Below are 20,062 nucleotides of genomic sequence, written 5' to 3'. Positions count from 1 at the left end.
ATTGTTATCGCAAGTTTGAAATACTTGTAAATGTGCAAGTTTACAACTTAAATAAAGAAATGCATGGCAGACTGGTTTAAAGAAACCGAATCTTTAGTTTTATTACCTCAATCATTAACATTTATTAAACAAGTGTGCAATCTTTATTTGTTGAGACATCCATATGAACTGCAGACATATCAACATGACATCATGACTTTGCATAAACATACATGCCCACTTTCTTAACACAAGTGGTGTTGTCTGTACGCATTCTAAACTATCAGCGTGTTTGTCTACGCTCTATACTTTCATACTACTCTCTACAGCATAAATTCACATCCAATCATAAGGTAATGTAAATCAATGGCGACCAAATGGGGTTGATAAACGCACTAAAATGCAAGTATTCCTCTTGATAAAACACCAATAATGGCATACAAATTGGCATGTCATACATACGCCATTTCATGAGAGCAGTCTGGACACATTTAGAATCAATAAGTTACAAAGTAATGTCTGCTACAAAGTCACAAATAGCTTACCTGTGATTTTTTGGCATAGTAACATCAACTCAAATTGTTGCAACAATAAGTTGGCCAATTAGAATGCCCCAATGTATGTAAAACTACAGCAGGAACTGTCTCTACACTCTTGGTTAAAGATTAGAAATTCAGTGTGCATCTGTGCTTCATGCCTGCTGTCAACCAATCCACAGTCCTATATCAACCAGTTGCTCAGGCAGACTACCTTGTTCAGATTTTCAGATGATAGAGCTAATCTCTTCTTCTGCAGAGAACAGTCTCTCAATTGGCAACATTATGGCGATGTAGCCAAAGACCTTTTTGCAAATGGGCCCTCTTACCATATGCACCTGCTTTTGACGACCATGTCAGTAAGTGCAATAAAAGTACCTTCTGCCAACTGCCTCACTTTCATAGCTTTTTCTGCATCATACGGTTCATGTATTCTTGTAACAATAATTTCCCTTGAAGGAGGCTTGTCTTCAGCGATCTGAATGATTTCTTAAAGCCCCTGTTCCTGAACCATGTTGATGGTTCTGCAGTCTGTAGCAACCCATTTAGCGATAGCACTAGCTCTGCTGTTGTCGTTTTGTTGATAAACGTGCCCCGGCTGCAATCTGCCAGTATCGTTTTACGAGCACAGTTTGTCGACCCTGTCTCAGCACTAGCTGCTTTTCTAACATATATATTGATAACCAAGAAGCCACACATGTGGCCTCTAACCCTCTTCTTGCATGGGTGCTTCATGTGTCCGTTCACAGTGGGTGGCCAATATATTTTTCTGCAGCCTGTTGAAGGTTGGTCATTCTGAGCTGGAGAGGATTATGTTGACCCTGTTGTTCTCCTGGCACTCCTTCTCTGCCCCCAAGGCCATGTCCCCGCAAGGAAGGTCATCACGGCATGAATGGCGTCCCCAAATAGCCCTCATAAATGCATAGAGGTTGCAAGACATTTGTAGGGGTTAGGTAGTGGGGTCCCAAAGAAGAAGTAGGGCTCGACACATGAAAGTTTGGCAGGAAAGGAGGGGGAGATCTGACCCTCCCAACAGTCACACCCAGTTCGAAACATGATGTCAAGTCAAAACAAATGAGATTGTAGAGAAATGATTTTCCTTTGACCTCAGCTGTCTATTCATGCATCTGGAATGCGGTCACATCAATCTTCAGACTTTTGCTGGTGGGTGAGAGTGGATTTCTTCAGATGATTTCTGGAGCCATCATTTACAGTAGTTTAATTAAGTTAACTTCTGCTGTCTGTCTGTCAGTCAGCTTGCCTGGCAGACAGGTTAGCCTGGCGCTTTGCACTCTGCTGCTGCGGAAGACAGCTTTTTAACGGAAAAGAGATTCAGTATGGATTGGATGAGCTCATCAAATGAATTAGACATATTAAAAGAGCCGTGAGTGCCAGTTCAGTTTGGGTGCTGGTAATGTGAGATGATGGCTCAGGCCAGATGCCAGGATGAAGTAAGGCAGGCCGTGACATGTTTTTCTATTGATTTAAGTACCCAGGACAGCACCTAGGCCTACACACATACACACACACACACACACACACACACACACACACACACACACACACACACACACACACACACACACACACACACAAACACAAACAGCGCTACATCTGATGTGGGATTACTATTCCTTATTTTGTGGGCTATTCAGGAATTTTTTGAGGAATGCATATATAATAATATTGATAAAAAATCCTAAACATTCAAATACAGATTTTGATGTTTATTACCATGGCGTTTATAAAAAAAATGGACAGAACAAAAGATTTATGCTGCAGATGTTACTTTCTGAGGTTTAAACTGTGTAACTAGATTTAGTCTCGCGTTGCCAGACCTTCCTCCACAGAGGAGGGTCTTGCTGGAGTACGCAGCATTCCGAGATGGGAGAGAAACTTGCTCTGGTTTATTGAAATTTCTTTAAACCAGTCATCATGGTCATGGGCGGTGTTGAGCGTCACATGGAGCCCTGTTGCTGCTGTAGAAATGGAACTTGTTGGTGCAAAGTGTACGTTCAAAAGTTGTTAGTCGTGCAACAAAAACCTCTGAACAGAAAGTCTAGCTAGCTGTCTGGATTTACCCTGCAGAAATCTGAGGAGCAGTAAACCATAGTCTTCATAAATTGACAGATCAACACAAAGAAAACATAAGGTAACGAACATCCCGCCAAAAATAAGGAGATACGTTTAAATTTCCGGAGCAGTCCCGGAAGTGGAAGGTCGTGGACATAGACTGGATGCTACTCAACGGACCATGGTACCAACTCTACTACATGTCTGGAGTACGGTCCTTGTGACTGAAACGTTGACAACCAATAAACCAATGCAGAGGTGGCAAGCCTTTATTTTTTTCTTTGGAAATACCATAGTTTATTACCGTGATATTGCTTAGATCACTTCTAAGCTTCAAAGCATATGGGTCAGCCCTGGTCGCAGTAACAATTATTTCCCAATATGTCGAGCTGTTCCTGTAAAAGCTAGTTGAAGACTGGCTCATCCCAGATTCTTATATTCCTCCCTACTGTTACTACAAATGGCACATTTTCAGTTTCAGCGGAGGTTCACTCTTGTTTGTGATAATCCTCCATGTTATTTGGGTTAGTGGTGTCTGAGGATGTTGGGTGTCAGCTGGCTCACCCGCTGTTGATGGATTTGGAGTTTTGTTTGGGAACGGCTGCCTCAACATGCTGCAGGTACACATAATCTTGTTTAGCTTCAGGGAGATAGCACCAGCAGTGAGGGAGAGGGTACATTATTTAACTACGGGGCAAAATGACATGATCAGAGCAGCACATGGACTGTAGTAGCTCGGTTAAAGAGGAGAGCACAGGGTGATGGAGTGATAGCAGGATGTGTAAACACTTTCCTTTGTGCGTGTGGGAGTTTTTCTTGAAGTCAGTGGCTGGTAGGTTACCCTGAGATACACACAAGAACTAGCATACGCAATGCGAAGACGTAGATAATTTACAAGAAATGTGCTGTAGAGTGAAGTTGTGGTGCCATAACATGTCTCAAAAGTATTTGCATCTCGTGAAAAACAATGCACAAATGAATGCCGAGCGATTTGGATCTGTGTCCGTGCCTATAATTTGTAACTTTTATTTCATCATTTGTAAACACACTTAGTATTTTTCAATGTAAATATATTTGTAAATCTCCTCCCATTGGTGTGGATACTTTTGAGACTGTTTTTCCACGCCGTTGTGGTCACAAAAAATTTGTTTCATTTGTAATTTGCTTTGTGTTGTTATGGCGGCAGTGACTGTTAGTTTTTGGAGTTTGCTAACCTTACATTCACGTTCTTGTACATCTTTAACAGTGATTTTAACCTACATCGTTACAGTCAGCCCTGTAACATGGGCTTTGCCTGGTCTTCGTGTTGAATTGTCTGAAATTTTGTTATGCGCTGCTTCAACCCTCAGCCGATACCCTCAGTCTTTTAGTGGGCACAGTTGGAAAGCTAGTGAATATATCTGGTATCATATGAAACTAGACAATCTAAGGAGTCCATTGATGGTTAAAGTATAAATTATTTAAACTTAACATTTGCTTGACATATTGTAGCCATGTTTATTAGAACACTAATTGCCATACACCGTGTTAAATGCATGCTTCTCTTTTATTCAAGACCAAATGTACAGTTACACTGTACAGTTACAATACATCGTGATAAAAAGATAATTTAATCTAACACTGAATCTGCCATGTTTTACCAATCTGACTGATGAATTGATGAGGTGTACTTAAACAGACCAGTTTTATACAATACCAAATATATTTTCACTAGCTTTACAGCGTTAAAAAATAGTACGTTAATTTACAAATGATGAAATAAGAGTTACAAATTAGACGCACGGACACAGATACAACTTTACAGATACTAATCCCTCTGCATTTATTTGTGCATTGTGTTTTTGTAAATGAACACCTTTTTATAGTGTGTGTTTTGTCCAGTGGTTTAGCCCACGTCCCAGTGCAACGAGAGAGTTTAGCATCTAAGCAGAAAGTACTAACAACCAAGTGCACAGCGAAGTGCATGTACATCAATTATGTAGATGAATGAAATAATTTATAAAATGAACAATTAAAACTAGTATGCAATACATTCTGTAGAATGAATGAATGAATGAATGAATGAATGAATGAATGAATATATGTAATCATGGAGCATATAAACATTGAGCTACTCTGTACAGAAAACATGAAGCTATCACGCCCTGTTAAATGAATAAAAGTAAAGTTGTTAAGACTATACAAAATGCCGTTCTCTGCTGTGTCCTGCTACAACGACAGACTTCCAAGGGCCCGGGTGTGTCCGAGGTTTGTCCCTAAAAAGAAGTTTTACTCACCACTGTCTCACTAAATGCTTGCTCTTGGGAAATTACTGGAATTGTTGGGTCTTTGTAAATTATAGAATATGGTCTAGACCTACTTTATCCATAAGGTGTCTTGGGATAACTTGTTATGATTTGATACTATAAATAAATGTTTGTGACACTCTGTCTTCTCCACGTTGTAAAACACGTCACTTTACCAACAGTATTAACCGCAGTTGAAGTGCTTAGGTAGGCAATTTGAGTCTATATTTTTCTATTTTTTTTCATTTAAAAAGAGGGACAGTGTACTGTATATTAATGAACATTTCATAGAATGTAAACATACAGGATTATAGCCAAAGGCTAATTTCCAACCTTGGTCCCTGACAGGTTGATGGTCCCTATGAGTTAAGTTAAATAAATAAAACAAATCAGATTAAAACATCACAATAGAAAATACATAAATTACAGATTAACAACAGATGACACAATATAGATTATCCCAGCTATTGGCAACAGGGTTGATTTTGCCATAAGGTGAGAGTTGATACATCACGTATTGTGCTTGTTAGAGTTCCAGGTAATGGTTGTTCTAAAGGAAATAAGTAATAACCATACATCTACAGTTGTTTTGCATGAGTTGTATTTTGAAAGGTAAAGAGGCTAAAGGCCTTTCTATGGTTGTGTGTAGAATCGATAACGTACCCCCGCAGGCCCCTCTGCGTCTACGCCGGACCCCACGCCATAGCCTGACGTGCACCTTTCGAAAAATGTAACTATGCAGCAACGCCGGTCACACAGTTGTGGCTTGGTAATGTTGCGTTTCCCCAGATTAATTTCCTGGTTTTCCTTCTCCATAAACATCATGAAATCAAGGAGAGCTTTAACTTTTCCTGCTACAGATTTCCCACCTTTGTCAGAAGACACAGGGGAGACACTTTGTTTCTCTCACTATGACTCTACAGTCGGTACTTGCTCCAAAGCTAATAGCCGTCACTCTCTCTCGCTCTGTCACGCATTCCCCACACAGACACACATAATGGCATAGACGCACACACTAGCACACACGTATAAACATCAGCCCGCTAACGTAGGCTACGGCAATAGCTCTGCGTTGAGCCTCCGCACAACCAGAAAACGGCCTTAAGAAGTGCTATATTTTTGTGTTAATAGTGATTGCAAATGTAAAATAGTGATTTACAAACTTAATTATCTAACACGAAATTGTATATTTTTTGGATTGTTGTCTAAACTTAATACTTTTTTCTCGTCAAATACCTAAGTACATTTACCTAATCATGCCTTTTAAAATCGTGCATATTAAAGGTATGGTTTGACATTTTGAGAAAAATGTTAATGCCACTTTCATGTCTGTATGGTAAATCTAAAGCTACGGCCAAGAGACAGTTAGCTTATTTAGCACAAAGACAGGTAATGCAGAAACAGCGAGCCTGGCTCAGTGTGAAGAAGCACTTTAGAAGTGTGTCTACCAACACCTCCAAAGCTTAATAATTAATACACAATAGCCTGTTTGTTTAATTCAAACAAAAACAACAAGTTGTGTTTTTAGCCGTGTTTATGTGTAGGACTATGTCTTGGCAAGGTGCAGTGACTTCCTGGAGTCTTGTCATCCCCATTAGTTGTCCAGAAAGTCACTGCGCTTGGCAAAGAAATAGTTCCCCACACATCCCCCCAGGAAAACTACAACTTGTTTCGTTTTGTAACTTTGCTTCCTGTACGGACTAAAAAAAATGTTTATAAATTATATATATAATGTGTAATACAATGTGTTAATTAGTCAAATTTATTGCTGCTGGAAAACTGTTTTGGTAACTTTGGACAGAGCCAGGCTAGCGGTTTCCCCGTTTCCAGTCTTTATGCTAAGATAAGCTAACTGGCTGCTGACTGTTACCTTACTGTATATTTAACAGAAAGATGTGAGAAGGGTATTCATTTTTTAATTGAACACTCTTGTTGCATAAAGGGGGTCACAAGCTAAAAAGGTTTGGATCCACGGTTGTAGGAGACTTGATGATAACATGACCTTTATCCTTGCTAGGAATACTGTTCAACTAGGCACGGAAACCCACTGTGTACAGCCTTGGAAACAACAACAACCCAAATTTAAACAAGTTGAGTGTCAGCCATGGCACTTTGCACAGACCTGTTGGCCTCCACTGCTCTGCACTTCAAAGATTTAGGTTTACATCACCGTTAACATCTACGTTGTCTTTGTGCACACGTGTCAACAGTGTCCTCATTCCTGTGAGCTCCCGTATTTATAGACCACATTCTGCAGCACATCCCGTATTGTTGTTAGTCCCTCATTCCCTCTTAACTTCTACTACACTATATCAATCCAATTTAACACATTAAAAAAATTATACATGTTGAAGGGTGCAGCCAGCAACCTGCTAACTATTCTGTTATTTTGGATTAAGACATTCCAACAAACCTTTGATGGTATAACTAAGTGACTACCTGGTGCAAAAAGGCTTAGAGAAACGTCACTCTTTTAAGCAACGACTAAATAACAACAGCAAAAGACTCTTTTAAACAACGTTAATTAAAAGCAAAAATGTGATGATGTGATTTAGTTTGATTGGCCTAGTTACTCCTTCAAAATGACTGATTTATTGATTGTTTTAATTTGAAAGGATTTTCTTGAGAATATTAATAAAGATTTGAAAATGCAGTTGAATTTATTTAGGCTGTACAAACATCTCCAGAGAAATTAGTAATATGAGTGTAGAGTTGAATCACAGTGAGCAGCAGCAGCTTGTGTTATTGTTTTGGCTGAGACTGCTGCCTGATCAAACTACATTTTTTTCTTATGGTGGACAATAGAGAGGAATGCAAAATTCCAGGACCCGACATGAACAATCATCTTAGCACGGCCGCGTACAATGAAAGGCTGAGCTGAAGAGGATGATGATGGAGCTTATAAAAAGACCTGACACAATAAGTCAAACCCAGAAGTTTATCAATTGGCAGCCATCCTGTCAAAACAACAACTCTACCTCTCAACCTCTTGGAGCTGGTGTCGAGGCCCAAGTTAGCTTTGCTTTTGCTGGCAGCTGGATGGCAGAGAGGCTCTGAACTCTAGTTCAGGTCACTCATCTCTGGATGATCAGGGGGTTAGAAGCGATACACACAGCCATAGTGTTAGTCAAGAAAAAGTGGCAAAGGTTAGGCACCAAAACTAGTTTAGGAAAACACTCACAAAGAACAAAGACACATTTCCTGGGGGAAAGTATTAAACCTATATTAATATATGGGATTAAGTGAGATGTTATTGATTGTCACTTACAGCAGCAGCTGAATCCCTTCTAGCCACAACCTTTTTCAGTCATTGCGAGCCATATTGGCAGTGCAAGCTGAATAATTTCAACTCGATCTCATGTCTGTGCCCTACATGTAGAGGTGAAGTCAGGATGTGTTCAGCCTTACCTCGCATTAGACTGAATGCAGAGGCAAACAGCACAGTATATATACAGTTATGTTTTATGCGTTGGTTTGAACCTAATGGATAACAGATTGATGAACCATCAAGCAACAAAACGTTGGGAACCAAAGCTATTTACTGCATAGAAACCTACAACATTTTTAAAGAATGTAGTGTTTGGCTGTATGGATGTGTTATAAAACTTTTAGTGTTCAAATGGATAAGTGGCTCCAGAAAAAAACAAAACTTTATTAACTCAAATATTTAACACTCACAAGTTGTTATTGTTTAAACTCACATTCTAAAGACTGGTATATGGCTTTGATATTGTACATGCATTAACAAACGAAAGCTGAGACAATGGCAATGATCCCTGATGAAATGTCTATTTTTGAAATGATTTACACAAAAAGGAAACGGCTCCACCACTTTGTACACACCATTAATGTCTATCAACATTTACCTTATGCATCCTTCAGAAGGGATTTTCATCATGTGTTGAGAGCGACTGAGCAAGAAAACAAGAGTGAAAGAATAAAAGCTCCATCTCCTAGCAATGTAAACAAACACAGTGAGAAAGGAGACCAAAACATGTATATGTGTTACCGTGCACGCTGATGTAAGTGTGAGTGATTGTGTTTTTCTTTGAAATTATCTTTGGAAAACCTAAGCAGATTAATAACCGTCTGCTGGATCAGTACAGCATTTTCTCAGATAGTGTACTGTTGACAATTATAGCGTTAGGAAAAATATGTGTCAAAAACCAAAATGGACATTCCTTATTTGTGGTGCAGTATCATTGGGCTAAGATTGCAGTGCAACAGTTTTATTCCATGTAAAATCAAGCCTTAGGCTCTGTGATTCTGGACTTAGACACAGTGGTGCTCTGAGCTAAATGCTAATGTTAGCATGCTAAAATGCTCATAACAATGTGACTCTTTGAGGTTAATTATGCCACTTCAAAGCTTTGAGAGAGGTTAACCTTTGAGTCTACATAGCATACCTGTAGGCCTTTTCTCCTCAGATGTTCATAAATGTCCGACAGGGTGAATTACTCCATCTGGACAAGTCTAACAGCTGTTAGCCACTTCAACAAAAATGCAAATGATTACTTGAAATGCCAAATAAATGTATATTTCGCCATCCATTTATTATCCACGTACGTCAAGTGCATATATTTATTGTCTAATGTGTATATATTTGGAATATGTGGTATATAAGTTTCCCAGTATCCCTGACTTTGAGTTAATTTTGGACTACAGTTTAAACTTGGTGTATAATTCTTTGCATTCTCAACATTTCTTTCAAATGTGCATATGAGCAATGGATGACAGGGCCCCCCCCACTCCGTTAGATTTAAAACTACAGTAAAGTTGATTTAAGCCAGGGAAGAGCAGAAGCCTTTATCTGCAAACACAACTCATCCAGATGTTAAAGTCTACCAGCAAAGCATTTTTTGAATATCCAAGGGATATATTCAGTAATGCTGTTAAGTATTTGTTGTGCTCCTGGCAGCCAGGGAGGGAGTAACTGGGTTGGGTTTGACCGCGATCGGGATTAGAGGCAGACAAAGTGCTGATAGATACCTATTCCTATAATCAGCCTTTGGAGAAGTGTGTCATCCCCTCTTGTCCAGATGTGATGACAAATGTAATTCAATGACAAGGGAGAGTCGCTCACTCTGCCAGTCTTGAATTTCTTTTGCAAAGACACTGAACATCTTCTCCACCACCACACACTCCTCGAGTAAACCTCTCTGACAGGTTTCTTTTGGTGCTCAGTTGACTCCTGGTGACCTGCTAGTGATTTTTACTTCTAAACCAAATCTTAAATTTGACTCAGTCCGTCTCACAGACACTTTGGTCGGGCTGCAAAACGTTTTCGTGAGATGCTTTGGCTCGGCTGGGAGTGTTAGTTGAAAAACAGGGCGTGTGGAGGTAGAGTCAGGCGTTGAGTAGACGTCAGTAGTTGAGGCCAGTCTGCCCCGCCCAGACGTTCCTCGCGGAGTCCTATTGTTCAGCTTCTGAGCTCGAGAATTCCTGTCGAGTCGAGGAGATTCCTTGCTGTGTAATGGGGTATTATGTTTAGTGCTCGCTCTATTCAATAGACTAATGAGTTATGCCAGAACCTAATGTCTCAGGGGAGTTCCTTGCATAGAGCTGCATAGTTCAGAGGGTAAGTGCCATTGTGTTTGTTCCCGGGCCCGTCAGCACACTGTTAACCTCTTCAGTGTGCAGGTACTGTACATGGGCATCTCCTTTTCAGCAATACCCCTGCAGACCTGAAAGCCTAATAAAGCCCTGGCTGGCTCGTGTCATAAAGGGCATGTGATCCTTCTGAGGATAAGTAGTGAAAGAGCCGAGTCGTAGAAGCAAACATACAGCAGTCGTTTTGATAAAGGTGATCTGATAAACTGTGGAGTCAGTATGTTAAAAGGGCTGCAGTGAGATGGATTTTCAATAGCTGCGTGGTAGAATAATATGTCAGTGGTGAAAGTAGTACTCAAGTGCCTTATGTACAATTCTGAGGTACTTGTACTTCAATATTTCCATGTCTTTATACATGTCTTTATACTAGTGGACTTCTAGTCCACTACATTTCAGAGCAAGATTTTTCCTCTAGTTATTTGACAGTTTTAGTTACTTTTCAGATTTGAGTTTATAGAACATGGATTTTTTTGATTATTTGGATATCAGTATGTAAAATACTTCAAGTTATGTCCATTTCGAATAAGTACAGAATTAAATTGTTGCTTTGGTAACAATAATTAAATATATAATATAATAATATTAACAAGAGTACTTTTTTGATACTTTAAGTACATTTAGCTGGAATATTTACTTGCAAGTGATATCGCTCGTTTCTTAGGCCACAGCATTTCATGACACATACAGCGATGAGGAGGAGGAACACCAACACCCAACATTGCTTAGAGCACCTTAAAATAAAAAATCCAAATACTTCTGGTCTAAAACATGCTGTTTAACACCTTCACATCATGCATCCTATTAATAAACCTGAGCGAGACTACTTCCATGAACAGGAGTTTTGTTTGGCTGCAAAGAATTATTGTCCACTGCGTTTGTATCGTGGGATTAAATCCGGTTGAACGCATCTCTCGTCCTTAGACTGTCTCTTCGGTCCGATCAGTGCTGGACATCGAGAACCGATTCCTACTTGGAATTGTTTTATAAATTGCGATTCCAGTGGAATTGTTTCTTTAATGGAATTGTTTGGGAGGATTTGGTTTCTAATCTGATCATCAGATCCAAATTTAAAATGCGCAAGTTTTGGTTTGCGTAGCGGCAGGCGCTTGTTGTGTTGCAGCTGTGGAGCACAGGAAGCTCTAGTGTGGCTTTATTTTGCATTGATAAAGCCCTGTAAAACTGCAATCCACCAAACTAAAACCTTCTTCTTCTTGTTTGTGAAATAACAATGTGACCCGTTTCAACTCTACCTCTCAAAGAGTCAGAATCGAGAATCAATAAGAACCGGTATCGGTAGGAAAAATCAGAATTGGAATCAGAAACGATGCCCTACCCTAGTCCCGACTGTCTCCTGCAGCAGGAAAGTCTAAAGATTGTCGGGCAAACAAAAAGTAGGTCTTCCATGGAACGCAGGTGGACACAACAACAGTTTCTTTCAAAAAGCCCGAGGCACAGAATCCAGCATGGATTTGTTTGCTAAATGGGCTGGATAGTAGATAAGACTTTTCAACCAATTTGCATTAGATTGCCAGACTCTACTGCCAGATCAAGCAGCTCTGTGATGAGTGATGGGAGCGAGTTCTAGGCGCACCAATGTTTGAACTTAACCCTAGAAGAATTTGAATGACATGCTTCATAATTACAGCTGAGATATGGAGGAAAAATATGACAGATTGATGCCACACATTCACACTGCTTTAATCTCTGCTTTGCAAAGTTCTTAAAAAGTGTGTGTGATGGATGGTAGACATAACTTACATTTTTTTAGAGTTTAAGGTAATTGTTATTTTCTTAACCCTGCTTACGTGTGAGTCTTTTTCAGGGATTTGTTTGGTAGAAATGGTTTTGCTTTTTACTGATGTCCATGTTTGGTTGAGATCTTTACATTTTCACATAAATTATAGGATTAATGTACATTGTACATGTTCATTTATGGGGCTATTTAAAAATGCATCTTACTATCTCAGAAATGCCCTTCTTAGCTCCTGCAAGTTTGGCATATTTATTGTGCAAGGCTTTCTTTTTGACAGCAGCTAAATTATTTGGATGAGTGATTTACTGATATGAAATTAAGATGATTTATGAGCCAAGATGAAATTCAGAATATCTGCAGAAGTGCCAAGAGGTTTGGACTTATTTAAAGAGAAAAATAGATGTCTAAAGGGTAGTCTATGTCCACGACCTTCTATTTCTGGGATTGCTCCGGTGCCGTTGGAATTTCCACTGGATGTTTTTCATTTCGGCCAGATGCCCGTCACCATCCAATTTCTTTGTCTTGGCATTTTAAACTAAGACTATGGTTACCTGCTCCTCAGATCTCTGCAGGGTAAATCAGGACAGCTAGCTAGAGTATCTGTCACCAAAACAAGTGCCTTCCCAAAGGCCAATTTGCAAAGGCTCCGGGGCTGCGTCCGTCACTTAGCACTGCCCAAGAAGATTCTAATTGGTTTAAAGAAATGCCAATAAACCAGAACATGTTTTTTTTCATCCGGGAATGCTGTGTGGACTAGCCAGACCTTCTCCTTAGTGCTGTGGAGGAAGGTCAGGCAAGGCGAGGTAAAGGGTGACCGAGCAGCTGTAGACCGTGGCCTAGCTGCAATAATCATCAGATGAGAATGGAGAGGCCAAGGCACAACAGCTGTACCACTTTGTTGAATTTTTGCTGAGTCACAAAAGTTGGTAAAGCTCAGATGTTAAGGTGGTAGATTTCTAAAAGTATTTTAAAAACAAAGGAGATCATTACAGAGCTCAAAACAAACTGTGCTGGATTAGTCTTTGAAATCTAAGCTGCTAAAAAAACTTCACCCTACTTTCAGCTGATTTAGAAATTGCAGTGTATACTCTGGTTTGGCACATAGATGACAGGGCAGGGTTAGTGTTTTTTTTATTGCTCTTCGCCTCGTAATTTTCCACAACAACACTATCTTGTTAACACATCACAGTCTGTCTCTCTATTGTCCCGTCTCTTTCACTTTGTTTCAAGCGTTGCTCTTTCACTTTTACTTTTTGCACTTTCTTTACCAACTTAAAATTGTCCAACGCTGAACCCAGACTGTTTTTGTAATACGTCACACCCACAGCAGTAAGCAGTGACTGCCTGCGGGCCGGGTAGCCCATACGACTGAAAGATTAATGTGTAATGTGTAAAAAGTGACTGGTATTTGCTTATTTTAATATGATTGTCACATTCAACAGTTGTTTAAATCATATATTTATAGACTGAAAGAGCTAAGAAGTACTTGGAAAACAAAGCAAACTTGCTACTCACACAGGGTGAATGACTGCTCTAATGTAAGTAGTAACATCCAGGGTTTTCCCTACTATTATTAGGCTTTATTTATTACTGCTCTGGCTTTTCTAACATTGTAGACACAAATATGAAAAAAATAATGGCTTAAATTATATGTCAGGATGACTCCAGTGCATCATTGAACAATGATTATAGCCTATCCAAATAATCCTGGACACTTAACTTGTAAAATGTGAAATCACTGTTTTTGCACTACCCAGACTTTAAGACACTGCTTTTCTCAGGTCAGGGATCCATTTTTTAGCTTTAAAAATCTAATTTATTGCACATACAATACAGCACAGCAAATGAAACAATAATGATGAAAGAGTTGTTGTTGTTTTAAATAAGTGTAAAAATTTATTTGTTTGGCCAAAATTTGGCACCTTGGTGACAAAACATTTCATAGAAATGATAAACCCAAACATGCGACGGACCAATATGGCCATCAATTTGTGTGTAAAAATAATATAATATAAATAGAACACATACATAACGCATTCAGTGAAATATAATTAAATTATTACAAATACAAAGAAATCCATGATAACGTCAGCATGACAAATTCCCAGCAGCTCCTGTACTGCATAGCTACAATCACCTGACCTACAAGAGAGACGATCTGTTATGTAAAATCTAGTAAATAGTTTCAGTCAGTGAAATAGTGTCCTGCATAAAGCAATGACACAAGGCACACATCCCTTCTATGTAGGCGCAACAGTCTGTTTTTGCATTGGAATAATGGCATTTTGAAATATAATAAGCAGGACTGCCCTCATCTATATATGGCAGTGATTTTATTTTCTGTAACAGAGGGATTTATGTGAAATCCTTCCAGTAATGTCCAGTTTTTGAAATGTTATTTGGTGTCTGTTTTTTTTAGACCAAATGGTCTGACCGGGACATCTACAAGCTACAAGATCAATGAACGTCCTTGATTTTGCAGACCGAGGTGAAGTCCTCTGTTCAGCTTATCTTCTTTCATCTGTGCTCCCTGTATTGTCTCTGACTTCGTTCATCTGTCTCATGATGTTCAACCGTCGAGTCGAGTTGTAAATGTTCTGACACCGCAGCCACAAAGTCAACATGGAGCATGGTTGCCGGACCCAATCAGGCTCTCTGTCGCCTTCCAAAGGGCTCCCCACTGGCTTTAGAGAAAGGCTTACAGTATGAAACCATTTCCCCCTCTGTATGACCGGTCCGGAGGTTATCTGTCATCTTTAGGAGGCTGGTCTCTCGCTCTCCCATGCTCTCGCCCTGTGGCGCTGTCTCACCCTCCACTTCTCAAGCAGCAGACGGGTTTTTAAGGCAGCCCTTATAGCTAGAGGTGACACCTGTTTCTTGTTGCTGTTCCTCCTCCTGCACACAAAGAAACAATCCAACATCAGAACCATTGATCACTCAGGTTATGTAAAAGGTCACTCCCATTTGAAACGCTATGCATGCCAAGGGTCATGCATATTTAGCAGACTGAAGTGTACTTTTTCCAATTATGAATGTGTCAGCAAGTGCAGACGTACGGCGCCACAAACTTTAAGAGATGTTTGAGTTTGAAAAATGATGGCACATACATTAAGTGCAGTTGGGGAAGATAGGAACTCTATTACCTATATGCCTCTTACCCTCACGGTTGAAGTGATGAATTGAATTCCATAAAATCTTAGGGGTTTTATGGAATTCATTAAGGTGCTCATTTAGCATGCCATATAGGCAATTCCATGCTTGAGGGTTAATCTTGAAATTCCAAATGCTGATTGTTTTTATCTCTCTGGCTCACCATACAAAATAATGTAACCTACCCTGAGATATTTTGCCCTACAAAAGACATCGGCGTTGCATGTGTTTATAATTACAACCTTCATTTATTTTGCAAATACACGGAGGTATTCAGCTTCCCCCAGAGAGTTCAGCTCGTTAATTGTCTTACCTCTTAGTCGTGGCCGTGTCGGCTGCCAGCTTGTGTTTGCACTGCGCCTCAGCGCAAGCATCGCCCTCGGCGGAGGGGATCACCGTGTCTGGCGACGGTTCATACCTGCGAGCACAGAAAAACACACGATGAGAAGCCGGATCACATTTCATGTATTCAACACACAGTTCCGACACATTAAGACTGCATTTAAGACTTGAAACTTGTTCTCACATGCGGTGGAAGCATGCACACCAAACAATGGACTCAGGCGGTTTCTAGCAGCCTATAGCCCTATCACTGACAGCAAATACGAGAAGTGTTTGGCTTTTTGTTGTTATTGCCTGTTCACGAGATGTTTTGGAAGCTGTATGAAATGCAACTCGACGTACCTGAGGTGGTTTTCCAGCCGGCAGAAGTGTCTACATGTGTTGTCGTTTTGGCGGAAACACTGGCAGCGAGGTCCGCCGCTGGTTGCCATGGAGTCCGCGACCGCGCGCCTCGTTCTGGGAGCGTTGCCCATTCCGTAAGAGACCAAGCGCCTGAACGGACAGGGACACGGTTCAATCAGTCAACAGAAATAATGAAACACTTAATGACATAACGTTATGCATGACGGTTGGGGCGTTTAAGTCTGATTAACGTTTGAAAGTAAAAGTATGTAAGAATCTTTTAATAAAGTTCCCCAGGCAAAATGTAGCCTAGGCCTACTTTATTTTCAGTTACGTTACACCCTCCACAAAGCAAGCGTCAAATTCCTCTAAATTACTATGTTACTGTTTGTTCTTTCGTCCAAAAAAATGTTTGTAGGGATTATGTCAATTCAGTATTTTGAATAAACCTTTTTGCAGAGAACAAAATGTCCCCTTTTCTACTCGGGCTGCTGGAGAAAATTAAGCTATTTGTTCTTGTAATGTTGACTTACTCAGGTGTGTTGACCCAAATGATGTCCAGGTGGCAGAAGTAGACGCACTCCTTGTCCATGAAAGTGTTGCAGGAGCAGCGTTTGGTCCGCACATGGAGCCGCTGGGTGTCGATGGAGGCAGTGGTTGTCTCTCCAGCTGGCGCTGATAGCACTGGGAACAAATCATCATGGTCAAAACAGTGCATGCTAACCTCAAGTTAAATATCAGGAGAATGCATAAAACAAAAGACGTGGTATCAATATCAATTTCAATTGCAGCAAAAGTTTGCTCTATAGATCTATGATTCACATTTTACACAATACACCTCACAATAGCCTAATTAAAGTAGCCTAATTCAGATATTATGTAGCCTAAGTCAAATGTAGGCATGTTAAAGCACAGGTTAAAACGTCCAAATGAGTAGTTTGTCTTTTGGAGAAAAAATGCGCAAAAAAGTTACCTGTGCACAAAATCCAGGAGGGAATCACTGACAACACGGAAATCAAAATGTACATATCCATTTCTCCGAGCTCTTCTAAGACAAAATATCGCTCAAGAAAATGAATAATCCTCCAGAAGTGGGGAAAGAATAAGCATCCAATGTATCACTCCTTTGCAAAATGTTTCGGTGATCGTCCTCAGAGATTGACGCAGTAGCGCAGAGGCGTCAATCTGGACTCTCTCTGTCAATGTGGCCCCACAAGTGCAGCCCTTTGACTTTATAGCCTACAAGTGCTTCCCACCTCCCCACCTCCTCCTGCAGTGCCGCACAGCTTTGTCCTTTGGCTTGTACCCAAACAATGCTGTTTGTTAGTCGTCGGCCGCTGATAAGCAGCCGTGCAGACCAAGCTGAGGATTTCAGATGCCTTGTTTCAGAGTTGGTGGATGGAGGAGCCGCCGGCCGATTCTGCGAGCTGCGCCTTGCTCCTGTTGCACTCGGCGGATGAGTCTTCTGAGTCAGCAGGTGGCAGTCAGTCGACAGGATTAATGTCTCCGTTTTTATGGAGAACATTAAAGCACTGCTGAGGAATCACCGTGACTGAGGTTGAGGTTGGATGTAAGATTCATGGAAATTATTTGATATCATGTAGCCTGTAAGTCTAGTCTAGAAACTATAAATAATAAGTAGCCCAGTGTAACTTGACATAAATATCTCACAAGTGAAATTCCTTATAAGTTTTGCCTGAAAACTCAAGTCAAATTTAGTGAACTTAGCCTACATGGAGGACTTTACATTACAATTTCAAAATTACATATTTTTTGAATTTTTTGAAAACTTATTTTGCATCTTGGATTAGTGCCAGGATACCAAACTCCCCCATTTAATATCACAACTGAGATTAGTGAGGAGGTAGGTAAGAAATTAACAATGAAAAGCCATAAGATTTATAAAATTATATGAGCATAGACCGAACTAAAACCATGGGCTGAATTACACTAAGGAACCTTCAAAATGTAGTGAATATACAGTGATGGTGCCCACTCAAGTAATAAATTGTGCATTTTTTATAAATAAAAGGGATAGCATCCTATCAATAACAGGGACGGTGTGAAATCCTGATATTAAGTGTTTAAATATCAAAATACCGTGTCCACTAATCATTCTCAAATTTAGAGATGCTGTCCAACATGCGACACGTTTACATTATAAACCTTACTCAGTTAGTGTTTGTGAGCTGTGGTAGAAGTACACAGATAAGCATTACCGAAGGCTAGAAATACAGCTTAAAGTCCTGCATTAAGGATATGAGATAATCATTTGCTGTGGGTTTATTTAATTCTATGTTTTGTTTTTACAACAATAGCTCTAGGCCTACTTCTAATTAGACATTTCAGCCCATTCTAAAGCAGCTATCATCACATATTGAAATTTTTCACTTTGAGAGCCAGTCAACTGTGCTGCAGACAAAGTGGTAGAAGGGAGGTTTGGGCCTTTGCATGAAAAATCTAATTTTAATGCACCTTATTCTCTGTCCCTAAAAATAAATTATTATAGGGTTTAAACTTCCTTTAGACACCGTTGGAGTTTAACATTCCAGTAGGTGGATGCAGTGTATTATTAATGTATCATCAATATTGCTTGAAATATAGATCTAGTTATATATAAAATCAATATGTATAGTCTAGGCTATAATCTTCTGTGCTGATTGTGTGTTGTCTTACATCTCCCCCTGCAACGAATCTAGGGTCATGTTGGCGCTACATCTTGTGCTTAACCCTGTTTGGTTTTTTAAATTGATGAATGATTAAGTGCAAACTAGGCTACAAACTGATAGTTTACCTAATGATTTCCCTCCACCACCAAATCTAATCAACTGTGCAAAGCGAGGGGAACTTTGTTTCCCTAAATCCCATATTTAGACAAACTTTGTGTGTGTATGTTTTTCCTGACATGCTGCAGCTCTGAGGCCACTAACCAGAGACTGTTGTTAGAGTTTCCACTGGCCAGGGAACAGCTTGTGCTAATGGCAGAAGGAGAAAGAAACAACCCAGTAGAGTGGCATTAGAGGCATCCTGCAGCTGCTGTGATGTTGTGTGACATGTTTTTTTTTTGTGTTGTTGATCTTGTTGGCTCTTTTTCACATCAGCCTTTATTTAGTTTTAACCTGGAGTCAAATTGCTTGTTTGTTTACGCAAACCTGGCCAATAATGCTGATTCTGATTCTCAGCACGGGCAGATCATGACCTCTAGAGGTCTCTGTTTGCTTTGCTTTAGCTTCAGTCAGTCATGCTGGAGGAGTAGTTAAAGTGATCGGTAATGTAGATGATGAGTCACCTTCTGAATGGGATGGATCAAGGAGGATCTCACTGTAAAGCCTCTTTGAGATGAGAGTTAAGACTGTTTTAGTGATGCGTACATAATAAACTTAATTTAAAATGATGACTGATTTTCAGTGACTTTCAAACATAAAGCCATTCTATTGGAGCATTTGGGAGCTTTATGAAGGTTACTTTGATGATGTGAATTGCAGACCGGTCTGTGGCTGCCGGTTCTAGTGTTCCAACCTAATACTGGACCAATTTCAAAGATTATTGCTCCTATAAGTCAATGGATCTGGATCCTCTTTTCCTTACACAGTTTTCTGACTGTGTAGTCAGAAAACTGTGTAAGGAAAAGAGGATCCAGGTTGAAAAAAAGGGTAGTAACCCTTTGACACCCCTAACACTATTGTGGCAACTTACTGACGACTCTGGGTCATGACTGTAACTTTAGTTTTGGATGAGATTAATATTTACAGTTCTTTTAGTAAATGATGAGAGAGATTAGCAGAAATTTACTTTTGAATTTTATTAAATCAGTTTTCAGATGTTTATATGCACTGAATGTGGGTGAACCGGAGCACCCGGAGAAAACCCTGAGAGGTCCAGTCCTGCCCCCGATCCAAGTAATCTCCTCATTCACTGGCCCCTGTCCCTCCATCACGAAGGGCGGAGGCCAGTAGACGAGGTAGAGACGTGGATTTAAGGCAGGACTGGAG

The 20,062-nt window shown here is 40.1% G+C and overlaps 1 protein-coding gene across 1 annotated transcript; it reads right to left on the bottom strand.

Moving 5' to 3' along the window:
• Window positions 1-14,112: 14,112 nt before the first annotated feature.
• On the bottom strand, window positions 14,113-17,442 carry edn1 (endothelin 1). The gene is made up of 5 exons (XM_034892609.1): window positions 17,044-17,442; window positions 16,604-16,754; window positions 16,071-16,220; window positions 15,700-15,804; window positions 14,113-15,131 (listed from the first exon to the last, which is right to left on the bottom strand). Exons 1-5 carry the CDS (start codon window positions 17,102-17,104, stop codon window positions 14,993-14,995), a joined length of 606 nt encoding a protein of 201 aa, XP_034748500.1. The 5' UTR covers window positions 17,105-17,442; the 3' UTR covers window positions 14,113-14,992.
• Window positions 17,443-20,062: the final 2,620 nt, after the last annotated feature.

Source organism: Etheostoma cragini, chromosome 14 (genome assembly GCF_013103735.1).
Source record: "Etheostoma cragini isolate CJK2018 chromosome 14, CSU_Ecrag_1.0, whole genome shotgun sequence".
NCBI classification, from domain to species: domain Eukaryota; kingdom Metazoa; phylum Chordata; class Actinopteri; order Perciformes; family Percidae; genus Etheostoma; species Etheostoma cragini.
The sequence above is the reverse complement of the archived record's forward strand: the minus strand, read 5'-3'. Positions and strand labels throughout refer to the sequence as shown.

Bases quoted from the DNA above. Each gene is read 5' to 3' on its own strand.
- edn1 (XM_034892609.1), bottom strand. From the start codon at position 17,104: ATGGATATGTACATTTTGATTTCCGTGTTGTCAGTGATTCCCTCCTGG. The intron at 16,755-17,043 runs GTAACTTTTTTG...ATTTGTTCCCAG, and splicing joins CTCCTGGATTTTGTGCACAG to TGCTATCAGCGCCAGCTGGA. The intron at 16,221-16,603 runs GTAAGTCAACAT...CTGTCCGTTCAG, and splicing joins ATTTGGGTCAACACACCTGA to GCGCTTGGTCTCTTACGGAA.